The following is a 12,647-nucleotide window of genomic DNA, read 5'->3' as shown; positions in this document are numbered from 1 at the left end:
GCATTCCAGCAGCAGGACACCCCCCCCCCCCCTCCCGCCCGCCCGCCATTCCCAGTCACCCTCCCCCCCTCCCTAAACTTTCACAGACCCCATCTGGTGACATTCCAAGCCTTTCTTTTAGGGATCCACCGTGACTCACCTCTGCCTCGGAAGCACTTCATTCAACCCCCCCCAACTTTTTTTTTTTTTTTGGGGGGGGGGTGTTATCTCTGAGCCTTTCTCGATCACGCAAACAGATCCGCTTTCTCCCGCCTACACTCCCCTGCTCCAGGATAATCCACTGTGTGTGTGTGTTGGCATAGGACACAAATAGCAAGCGGGGTGTGACTCACACTAAAGTTGTCTAACTTGATTAAGCGAGCGTCTGCCTTAACTAAATTAATTAAGTTGGGCACGTATTTACACATGCTTACTCTGTGACCAAATTATTAGGTACAGGTTAAGTTTCATAAAGACCGAACGTTAAGGGTAAGCAAATGTTTGGGCTCAAGGGTTACACAGATTTGTTCAAAGATTAGGTTTCAAAAAAACAGGTATATTGTAAAGCTAATAACAAAACAATAAATCATTTTGCTTTATTTATTTTAATCACCCTTACTTTTGATTTTTTTATATATGCAAAAAAATGCAATCTGTTCTCATTTTTAAATATTGACAAAAGAATGTTTTTAATTTCTATACGCTTGTATGCTGTTAGAAAAATACCAGCTATGTTATATGATAACTTTAAAAAATATATATAAATATATAAAATATATTTGCAGAAAAATAGATGTAAGTGTATAAGCGCCGTTAATGTTTTTACAATATGTGTTGACTTGAAATGATCTTTATAATTGTCTTAAAGTGCATAACATCCAAAATTCTTACATTGATATTTAAAGTGATCGTAAAAAACCTCAATTTCCCCTCCAAAAACATTTTAAAGTCATCAAAATATGTAAAATGCAAACAAACAACATTCTATTACTGATACTAAGTGGAACTGTGGAAACTACGTTAAAACACACCTAAGGGGCTTGAAAGCAAAATATTACATGTTAAAAAGAAACCTAGCATATTGTCATCCTTAAAATAAAATATTAAGGTTTCCTTGACTGTAAATTTATTAGAAAAAACATTGGTGGCAGGGCGACACTAACAGTTTACATAAGAAGGGTGACTGGTTTTCCTAAATTAGAACACACTCTGTGTGAGTAGCTGTGTGTGTTATTCCCTCCCGCTATGCGAGCTTGCGTGATTATGTGTGTGCATACAGTTACACACGAGCCAAACTTAGACGTGAAAAAGCGCTCACGCACTACATAGCGGTTATTCCAGGTTAGTGCTTGCAATAAAACCCGGCGTTTTACTTTTATGACTTACACGAATAGCTGATGCAGATATTTCCGCAGTCCATCTCTGTTTGAACAAAAGCACAAACACACCATTTGAAGCTCGGCTTTGTCATGCGGTGGATTGTCCTCGACCGTGACGTCACCTAATTAAATACAGATAAAAGCCGGCCGACGGATGGTTTCGGTCTGATAAAAATATGCTAAATTTGCTGCGGGGGAGCCTGTAGTTCAATCCCTAGTACATTAATTTCGTTTACGACGTCACACATTTGGGGTGAACGGGGGTCCGCACACGGAGGAAACACCCATGTTTGCATTGGCCCGATTGTGTGAACTGACACTGACAATAGATCAAGTGTGTGCGTATGCAAACGCAAGCACCCACTCCATGCAAACACCCTGTGCAGACTGTATCCATGGCAACGGAGAGAAAAGGCTGACTCGCTACATTTTGCCTCCCTGGGGAGAAGGGGTGAGACAGCTGAACAGCAAAGGTAATAGAAAAACTATCAAATATGAGAAAACCTCTGACAAGAGGCATTTCATGCAAAACTTCTCACAATTGAAAATGCTTCCAGGGCAGCTTAATTAAAGCTCTGAGAATTTTACGCGAAATAAAGAATTATAGCACACTTAATACACACATTGGCTTGAATTGCAAGTTACCATGATGATTGTGGGTGGTGCTCGTTTGTTATTCTACTTGACAAAAAAAAATCTGAACGTACTCAAGTAAACTTAAATCGTAAATTTACCCTCTAAGGATTATAATTTGGTTTTGTTGACTATTAGAATTATTTCTCAAGTTATTTTATTTTGTGTTCATCTTAGTGAAGTAAATTCTGATTGAGGTTGAATTTATGTATCATATTTTTTCATACCTGTTTGAATAGTATACCCTGATCAACCATCAATCAAACATTTGATATCTGCTGATGATGTATTAAATAATACTCTAGGCTGCAATATTAGTACCGTCCGGATAGTGCAAATGTTTTATCGGGACACCCCATGCATAAATAATAAAATGTTCCGTGAAATATCTCCTTTAAATGAGGCAAAAAAAAAAAAAAAACAAGTATGAATGGAAACAAGAAAAAAAAGAGATGATGAGAGAATAATTAATAAAAGTGATAAAAAGGAATAAAAAGATGACAAGTACCTTCATCAACATCAGACATATAGTCCTCTGTGATTATTTCGGGAGCATTGACCTTACAGGCTGTGTGATTAGATGAAGGCAAGTGTTAAGGAAGAAATATGGAAAAAAAAAGTCAAGGAAACAATTAATGGACAAATGATGGCATAAAATGAAATTAAAGAAAGCAAGCTAGCAAAACGGTCTTGGTGAAAGTGTTATTCGATAAAACGGTAGAACAGGAGATCTTACCGTCGTCGTCCGACATGTCCAGCACCTCGTTCATGGTCTCCGGAACGTTCATCTTGTGCTTCTCTGTAACCGTCTGCGCAAACGACAGGATGTATTGCTAACGTCAAGCTGCACATATGCTAAGTGGTCATATGCACTCCCTGGCCATGTCCTTTCTGCTCTTATCTAAACAAAATAGTCAATTATCAACCTGTACAGTCATGGGAATGGATACACCAGTGTTTTTGTGTTTTCTGACGAATTGGCCTGTCCAATGTTATTTGTCCATTCGCCTCAACCAAAATGCCAAGGTACCTGAGTCGTAAGCGTTTCCTCTGTGACCACCTTGAGCGTGTCCACCACGGAGATGTAGCCCAGCCTCCTGGCGATGGACAGAGCGCTGTTTCCGTTCTGCACAAGAAAAAAAAAAAAAAGTATAAAGTCCTTCCTTGTTACCTTCCTATAGTAGTATGTATATTAGTATTATTAGTATGTATTTTGTCCAATCATCAAATGCATCTCTTAAAAGGAAATCAGTGACTGAAGGCACCAGGGAGCTGAAATTTCACCCCGATGGTGACAACATGTCGAAGCTCGACATGCCGCCACCAGTTAGTGATCACGCTACCAGGAATGTGCCGTCCCTTGGCTAAAATACTGTGAGAATGATGTGGAAGAATATGACCCAAAATTATCAAAATACAGCATGATGTAAGCTCCATGTTTGTTTAAATACATGCATTAAATAGTCCTACTTATTAACCACAATTAAAATCAATGAAGTGAAAATGATTCGTGAATGAAAATGGGCTATTGACAGAGTAAAAAAATGAAAATGACAAAAATTTCATTTAAAAACAAAACAAAAGAACACAAACATCTCAAATTATTTGAAAAAGATAACTAAATGAAGCAAAAATCTCCTCAAATATAAATCAAGTGAATGAATTCCAAAATACAAAAAAGATGATAAGAAATAAGTTGCATCATTTATAACAAAATAAATTGATGAATATAAGGATGAAAGAATGACAAGATTAATACCTTTACAAAAACTACATTCAAAAAAGTTCTGCATGTGAAAAATATATAAGTGAATATACTGTTTATCCAATCTCCAAAAATTTTATGTATTTGAAAAAATAGTTTCTGGAGGTTTAACAAAGGCTCATCACATTTAAACAAGCATTCTTATATTTTATTAGTTATTTTCTCTTCCATCACTTCCCTACTATAGACCTACAGTATATTTTTAAGTGAGGTTGTTAGCAACCCTACCTCAAAAAAAAAAAAGAAAAAAAAAAGCCAGCATTACTTTCTTACTTTCCCTACAACTATTCAGAATTTTTCCATAAATAATGCAGGAATCCTAACGGTAAAAATCAGTCACATAGGCCAAGTACACAGAGTGTGTGTGTGTGTGTGTGTGTGTGTGTGTTCACCGTTGTGAGCTCATTGGGCGACGCTCCTTGATGCAACAGCAGATTGATGATGTGCGTATGTCCCTGCTGGGCAGCCTGATGAAGCGGAGTGTAGCCGTTCTGCGGGACACCCAAAGAGAAATCAATCACATACGGGAGTGGAAGAAAATAATCACATAAAAGTCCATCCAGGCAGCCACCCAAGTCCAATGAATTACCTTGGTTTTAGTGTTGACCTTGGCCTGGTTTTTTAGCAGGAAGTGGACCATCTTTGCGTTGCCGTAGTGACAGGCTACATGGAGGGGAGTGTAGCCCAACTGAGGACAAACAGGAAAAAAAAAAAAAAAATGATGTCACAATGCAGCCCAGAATTAAAAAAAAATCCTAAAGCTAAAATATATTCTTAAACATATGAAAATGATGCAGCAAAACAATTTTAATTTAAAATACAAAAATAAACACACACATTTTCTTTGCAGGGTTGAGAAAATGAATGAAAATGTAATACATCCAAAAGTAATATTAAAACTGGGGTCACCTTGGTCTCAGGGTCTAAAGTGGCTCCATGGTTGACCAAAACCTCAGCCACATTGACTTTATCCTCCTGGGCAGCCAAATGGAGCGGGGTCAAGCCGTACTAAACACCAATGACAACAAAAGATGATTTAGATGAATGAAATATAATCTCCACAATATGCCCAAATAACCTATTTGTTTTTTTTTGTCTTGATCTTCAAGTTTGCACCTTGTTGCCTGTGTTGACTGAAGCATCCCGTGCAAGCAGCAGCGTCACCACATCCACGTTGCCCTCCTGCGCGGCCAGATGCAGCGGGGTGATGCCCTGCCGCGTCACGCTGTTGGTGGACGCCCCATACTCAAGCAGCGTGGTGGCGATCTCAAGCTGGTTCTTCTTGGAAGCGATGTGCAGTGGCGTGTAGCCATTCTGAACAATTTCAGCAAACAATTTCAACAAACTAACTTTCCATCGTTAAATTGATGCGATTTATTTAAGCTTTTTAATTCAAAGTGCATCCTCTCTCACCGACATGTACAATGTAGAGTGAGGATCTTGATTTATTGAGTGACTAGCCTAATCTATTACGCAACAGTCACATTTCCACTCCAGTCCTGTAGGTGGCAATAATGAGCTTGAGAGTAAATTATGAAACAATGCAAAAATATCCTCTTGGGTCCACTAACAATGTGACTTTACACTACAGAAACACACATACAGTGGAATGCAGCTATCTGCCGAGGCTGTAATAATAGCACCCAAGTGTGGTAGCCTAGCTGCTAATTGGATTATATAGTAAAAACAACGCAGAGGCACTTTTGTTTTTTTCCAACCATCTATCCATTCTCTGCACCAGTTTTCTTCACTTATCATACTTAAAGAACTATTAAATGCTTCTAGATTGATATTTAACCATCCAAAACTGTAGGTGGCAGTAATGAACACTACACAATGTGTATTAAACACTATAAAATTAACGCCAAAGTAATTGTGAGATTGGTTTTGTAAATATGGACCAAAATATGATTTTAGCATGTCACACTCATCCGCAGAAAATAATATCTCCAATTTTTTTTTAACTTGGGAAGATACTTAACATATTCACTGGCCGCTGGAAAAAAAAGAATCTTTTGATGTCTATATCGGCAGCGAATGAGTTAAGAGAGGCTCTCACCTTGGCGGCAGCATGCGGGGAAGCTCCTTGCTTGAGCAACAGAAGCGCCACCTTCTGGTTATCATAGTGTGCAGCCACATGCAGTGGAGTTAGTCCACTCTGGACACACCAAGACAAACATCCAGTGTTAAGTGGTGGTTAGGTCTCATTCAAAACCACTGGAGTGGGGCAAAAGGGGTGTCACCTTGCCAGCGGCATCTGGCGCAGCATTCTTCTGCAGCAGCAGGTTGGCCACCTCCAGCTTGCCATACTTTGCCGCCACGTGTAGTGGAGTGAAGCCCTTCTGTAAAGATGGAGGTGGATGCACAGAGCACTTGTTTAGCATATTTAGCTACCTGTCATGTCATTTGTACATTTACGTTAAAAAGTTGTATACAAATAAAGGTTAAGAGACATATCATGAAATATATGTAGTGTTATATCATAACACAATATGAATGAATAAATAAAAACACACACCTTGGTAGTGATGCCCAGACTAGCTCCGTGGTCCAACAGCGTCGCTGCCACCTCTCGGTGACCCTCCCGGGCTGCCAGGTGGAGTGGCGTGTACCCGGAGCTGGTGGTGGTGTCGGGCGACGCCCCGTTGGCGAGCAGCTGTTGGACGATGTCCTGCTTGCCCAGACGACTGGAGATGTGTAGCGGCGTCTGCTCGTCCTGCCCGATATCGAACCCAAGTGTGTGAATAAAAAAAAAAATATATATATATATATATATATATATATATATATATATATATATATATATATATATATATATATATATAATTTTTTTTTTTAAACATTACCTTGGCCTTTGCATCGACTCGTGCACCATTTTGGACCAAATATCGCACTACATTGGATTGTCCTGCCCTTGCAGCCATGTGCAGAGCAGTCTCTCCTCTCTAGAAGACACAAATACACACCAAAAAAATGACTCAAAACTTTAAAACAACAATTGTTGCAGAGAAAGTGCAAGAATACAATTGCCATACAATAATAAAGATAGTTTCATAAAAATGGTAAAGATTCAAAAAACATAAAAAAATAGTAGTATGCTGCTTAGTCAAAAGCCACAGAATAAAATGTGTTTTAACAAAAAACAAACACACACAAAAAACGAACACACAAACACACAAAATATATACAAGAACACACAAAACAAGAAGATACACATATAAGCATGTATAAACTAAGCAAAAACACTCCAATAAGCCTACACAAACAAATGAATTGAACACATACATACACACATTACAAAACACACACACAGACACACAAATATACAAAAGCAGAGCACACAAACACAAACATTATCAAACACATGCAAATATGTGCATGACTAAGCAAACATAAATACACCAATGAGCAAACACATACCAACACAGAAAGGTACACGCACTAAAACACACATGAACACATTTATGCAAACACACATGTGAAAACACACAAAAGACCATAACTAAGCAGATCCAAACACACTAACAAACAAACAAACGACACAGTGGAAAAATGCACTTTTATACAAATACACACAAACAAACACACAAACATAAAAACAGAGCAAACTGGGAGACAAACACACATAATCACACAAAAAAGACAGGAATGCACACACAAAAATGAACAAACACAAACAGCAACATTCTAAAGGACAAACACACAAATGCACACAACTGAACAAATACGTTCCCACATCAAACCAAAAGAAACACCCTTATAACATACAATAAAAACCTCAAACATGCGGGAAGCAACATACAATAAAAACCACAAACGCGCTGTAAGCAACACAAACACAAGTACACACAAAACATACGACATGAACAGACAAACACACAAATGCACACAACTGAACAGATGCATTCCCACATAAAACAAAAAACAAACATGCTTATAACATACAATAAAAACCACAAACATGCTGGAAGCAACACAAACACATCTACGCATTGAACATAAGACATGAACAGACACACACATAAAAGTATACACACAAAAATGAACAAAGAGAGACACACAAGGGTTACTAAATGCATCATAAATCAAAGTGTACTTAATCCAGAGGTTGACTCTCCTCAGTCCCAAGTTTTCCAAGCAGACACGAGCGTGGGGAAATGAAGCGCTCCCGCTTTTTGGACACACCATAATGACGTCCCATAACACTGGTTGCCCCGGTAACCCGGCCACAGACACGGCGTGGGCGAGCAAATACTTGAGGTTGATGAGCTAACTGTGCACCACTTTTTCCCCCTCTTCATGTTCACTCCCCCCCATGCTTCGCTCGTTTTTTTTTTTTTTTCCTGGCGCGAGAAACTCAACAGGAAGTTTACAGTGTTAATGCGCAGATGGAAGGAAAACACATGGAGTTGATCTACTTAAAAAGTGCGCTTCAACACTCGTGCACTGGACTTTTTCCTCAAGGAAAAAAAAAAAATATTAAGCGCACCCAAAATAATTAATTATCCTGTAAAATGTAACCAAAACTACCCACTTATTCGCACCTAACTGAAAAATGCAGGGTGATAGATTCCTCAAGAAGATGCAGAGAAAGGAGCGGATTGCCATGAGCAAGATTTGTCATGAAAACTTTCAAATTTCAAATGTAATAAAATGGCAAAAGGGAAAGTAGTCAAATAAAAATATTGAATCTCTTTCTACTCACCACATTGCTGGTGTTGGGCGAGGCGCCGTGGTTGATGAGCTGGTGGACGATGTTTTCGTGGCCCATGAACGCTGCCACATGGATTGGAGTCAGGCCGGACTACAAATTGCAAGGGAAACAAAAGTGACATCATTTCATCCAGAATGTTAAACTTACTTTACCACAAGTATTGGGACACGGGTAACAGAGAATAGGGGGGAAAAAAAACTGTTGCGATGCACAATTTTTTTTTTTTAACTCGTGCTGTTTTTTGGGGTGGGTGAAAAACTCACCTAGTTGCTGTTTTTGTGCTTATCCTCTAGCATCTTTGAGCCGAGTTGTGAAGCTTTATTTATGTAGTAGGTATGTAGTAGTAGGATGTTTTTAAATTGTCAACATTTTCTCATCTAATAACGGGTAATTTTGTTGAAATTAGGTAACTCGTTTGATGAGTCTAAATTACATACATACAAAAGAGATATTCAATACCATTTTTTTCAGATTGATACTGTTAATGAGTCACTGATACCAAATACAGATACCGTATTAGTATGTTTGAGAGACAAAATTTACCCCCTCCAAAAAATAATTAAAAAAGGAGAGATAATTTTATAGAAAGACCTCGATTTTCCAGTGTAGCATTTTTCTTGAAATTTCATTTGATTACCGGTAATGGAAATTTTCTATTTTGTGATCTTATAATTGTTCCGAACAGCGGCTATACTACAATTGATTCAAACTATTAACTCCTGAAAATGCACATCTGTCAGTGTCATAAATAATTATTGGCATTATAAAACAGAGAAAATACCAATGTGCCTACTTTAAAGAATCTAAATGATACATAATGTATTTGGATTACGTTTTGTGTTAACCGAATTGATTCCATCATTAATTCTTCATTCGGTGATGACTTAAGTATGAATGTACACGTTTTTAAATAATGAATAAAAATCTGTGATTTAACCACAGAGGTTTTCTTCCACACCACATTCATCCAAGCACAGATTTGTGTCTTCTTTGTTCCCACAAAGCCATTGCGTCCCAATACTTTTGTCCACGAGGCCTTCGATGTGCGACGTACCTCGGTGACGGCCTGTATGGAGGCGCCGTGCTTGAGCAGGAGCTCCATCACCTTGACTCTGTTCTTCTTGCAGGCGATGTGCAGCGGCGTGAAACCATTCTAGAAAAGCAGACGCAGGACAAAGACTACTTCAAACAAGCTCCCGGGAACAAAAACGCCGCTGGAACGCCGGGCGGAAAAATCCGCACTGGACTTTTTCTTCCCTCAACGAAGAGCACGTGTGGAAAGAATTCCCTCTGAACGCAGAAAGTTTGCGCTCAAGTCTCTCCTTCCTGCTTCTCTCAACTCGATGACTTCACGCCGCTATTTTTTTTCTTTTTTTATCCCGGACTCTACCGGGTTCCTTAACCACACCCTGTCATCTCCCGTTACACAACCGGAACGGCTGTCTATGGGACAGCAGCTGAGGACGCTTTACCTTCTTCAGAAATGGAGACTTTTAGATGTCTTGACTCTCGTGCAGTTTTTTTTTTCTTCCCTCCACCATTTTTGGGCCATTTTCTTCCACATCATTCTGGCAGTATTTCAGCCAATGGGTGGTAGTGTGATAAAGTGCTCGTGCCATGTTGAAGCATCTGGGTAAAGTTTCAGTTCTTGTTTATACGTAACCATGGCGATTTAAAGCCAAATAATTCTCCCCTTTTTATGTGTAAAAAAAAAAAAAAAAAATCCATCCAGAAAGCTTTGCTTATTAAAAAGAAAGTATTCCCACACAAACCCGCATAGTACGGTTTTATTTATTTACAAGCATACCAAGCCAGTAGGTGGCAGTGGTTTTGCCAAATTCCGTCCAATCAGAAAGAAGCTTTGTTATTAACGTCACCGCCATGCATATCTTTGGTGGGAAATAGTAGAGTGATGGGAAATGGAGTAGAAGTACCGGTTTATGATTGCTACATGCAAACATGTCGTGTCCAGAGAATGGGGCAAATTTCCACTTTGGGTTTTCGAGACCTTTTATTATGGGAAAAAAAAATCTGAGCGTGTATAGAAGATAGGGCAAACCATTTCCATCCATTTGCAAGTACGTGTAGGCTATGCCTTAGCAGTGTTTTCTTCCAGTGCTTTCTTTTCATGTACAATACCTTTGATGTAAAGACCAAAGGATTGGACAAAACGCCACACAAGGGTTAAATGAAGACCGTGAGAATTTCTTCAAGGCTTTCCTCGCTCTTTCAAAATCTCTCCATAGGGAAGCGACCACTCTACCACTAAGCCAAATCTAATTTAACGCTTTAAAGTGGTAACAGGAACAATACAGCTCTCTTTTCAAATGAAGAGCAAATTAACTGGAACATGAAACACAAAGTTTGACAAGATCAGCCAATAGTTACCAGAGCCTTGGCATTGGGGTTGGCCTTTTTGTCCACGATGACCTTGGCCACCTTGTAGTGACCGCAGTGGGCGGCGACGTGGAGCGCTGTCAGATAGTCGTTGGTTACGTCGTCCACCGGCGCGTCGTGGTGCAGCAACAGCTGCACGCAGTTGAGGTGGTCGCCTTGCGTGGCCATGTGGAGTGGCGACAGACCGTTCTGGGGAGCCCAGTGGGGGCAGAGTTGTTAGTGTGGACGCTAACAAGGAAGAGTGCGAAGCGGGAGGCGTTACCTTGGTCTTGGAGAGAATGGGAGCGCCTCGGCTGAGCAACATCTCCACCACCTGCTCGTGACCGCTGCGGGCGCCGCAGTGTAGTGGCGTCAGACCGTCCTGAGGTATTGAACACAGAATATCAAATAGAGTGTTTTTCAAGCACCCCCCATAAATCCACTACCATATTCCATGGGTATTATTTAGCCAAAAAAAGGATGCTGAAGGAAGGTACATTTACCAGTTCCGATATTTAAAAACAACATGTCTCATGCGTTTTCATTTAAATATTTATTTTCACGTTAAGGCGGTTCCATACCAAATCGCTCATAAGGTTTAACCACGTTAATTTTTTTTGTTGATTGTAGATATTTTGACTGATAATTTGATTGACCTTGTGGATCACATAAATTGGACATTTTCCAAGAAATCTAATCTCTCACTTGCTCTCAAAAAACATGTAAAGTTTCAGAGTGTAAATTATTTTGCTTTTATATTTTGCAATATGGAGTCAAGGAATGAACAGCCTCAGACTTTCAAGGAAAATTTCAATTGTGGATACTTGAACTTAATATTTATGCTAAACAAAAACATTACATCGCTGAAACTTTCACGTTTTACAGTAGATCATTGGGGCGTCACATTTACACTATTCAGCAATGAGTTGATTAATGTTCCAATTAATTTGCTCGTAATTTGAAATAAAAACATAGCTGTTCTTATTATGGCATTAAATGCCTTAAATTTGATTTGCTGACGTCATCAGAAAAGCTGCCAGAAATCCATCTCCTCCCTCAAGCATCTTTGCGTTTTACATTTGAAAACTAGTGTTTTAGAATACGGGTAGTTACTTAGATATTTGGGTTCAAAGGAAGGTGGCCACGCCCCCTACAGCCAACAATATCAAAATTTGGCAGACCGTAGCTGCCATATCTCTTCTCCGATTGACCTCAATTTTGAGATTTAATGCTGTGCAGTCACGAGCAACAAGTACGCTAAATTTCATTAAAATCCAAATTAGCTTGGTTAAAAATTTCAGATTTTTTGGTGATTTAGCATGGAAAAAGCAGTGTTGGCACAGGCACGCATACTGACCTTGGTCCGTGCGTCTATTTTGGCTCCCCGCTCCACCAGGAGGCGCACCATGTTGCCGTTCCCGCGCTTGGATGCCACGTGCAGTGGCGTGATGTCATTCTGGACACAAAAGAAAATATTACATAAAAATCCATCTGTATTTCTTCTCTAGGTTTGCAGACGAACTGAAGTGTATCCTAGCGGACTTTAAGTGCAAGGGGATACACACTAGGTTATGATATCATGATTAAAATTGCTAAATGTCTCTTTCCGATGCTCTGCCTTTAGCCTCTGTTTGTTAGCAACATTTAGCTTTGTAATGTTGCCTCAGTCAAGGATCATATCTTGAGCATGATTTTTATTTGTTTTACCTTTATTTTTCCCAAAATAATTTGGGAATCTGTGATATTTACCATAATGGTCTGTAGAAGAAAGCGGACATTCGTGCAACACATGCGTCCTTCA

At 39.4% G+C, this 12,647-nt stretch overlaps 1 protein-coding gene across 1 annotated transcript in view; it reads right to left on the bottom strand.

The window, feature by feature from the left end:
* Positions 1-12,647, bottom strand: part of LOC148409704 (ankyrin-3-like) — a 58,754-nt gene that overhangs the window by 33,797 nt on the left and 12,310 nt on the right. The window contains exons 9-25 of the mRNA XM_088439400.1: positions 12,204-12,302; positions 11,130-11,228; positions 10,859-11,056; positions 9,525-9,623; positions 8,462-8,560; positions 6,603-6,701; positions 6,275-6,472; positions 6,000-6,098; positions 5,816-5,914; positions 4,873-5,070; positions 4,666-4,764; positions 4,346-4,444; positions 4,149-4,247; positions 3,022-3,117; positions 2,728-2,800; positions 2,500-2,559; positions 1,366-1,401 (exon numbers count right to left, since the gene is read on the bottom strand). Coding sequence (XP_088295526.1) covers positions 1,366-1,401; positions 2,500-2,559; positions 2,728-2,800; positions 3,022-3,117; positions 4,149-4,247; positions 4,346-4,444; positions 4,666-4,764; positions 4,873-5,070; positions 5,816-5,914; positions 6,000-6,098; positions 6,275-6,472; positions 6,603-6,701; positions 8,462-8,560; positions 9,525-9,623; positions 10,859-11,056; positions 11,130-11,228; positions 12,204-12,302 — 1,849 coding nt within the window. The remainder of the gene's footprint in view (positions 1-1,365; positions 1,402-2,499; positions 2,560-2,727; positions 2,801-3,021; positions 3,118-4,148; positions 4,248-4,345; positions 4,445-4,665; positions 4,765-4,872; positions 5,071-5,815; positions 5,915-5,999; positions 6,099-6,274; positions 6,473-6,602; positions 6,702-8,461; positions 8,561-9,524; positions 9,624-10,858; positions 11,057-11,129; positions 11,229-12,203; positions 12,303-12,647) is intronic.

Source organism: Hippichthys cyanospilos, chromosome 17 (assembly GCF_059441005.1).
Source record: "Hippichthys cyanospilos isolate Australia breed blue-spotted pipefish chromosome 17, RoL_Hcya_1.0, whole genome shotgun sequence".
Taxonomy (NCBI): Eukaryota; Metazoa; Chordata; class Actinopteri; order Syngnathiformes; family Syngnathidae; genus Hippichthys; species Hippichthys cyanospilos.
The sequence above is the reverse complement of the archived record's forward strand: the minus strand, read 5'-3'. Positions and strand labels throughout refer to the sequence as shown.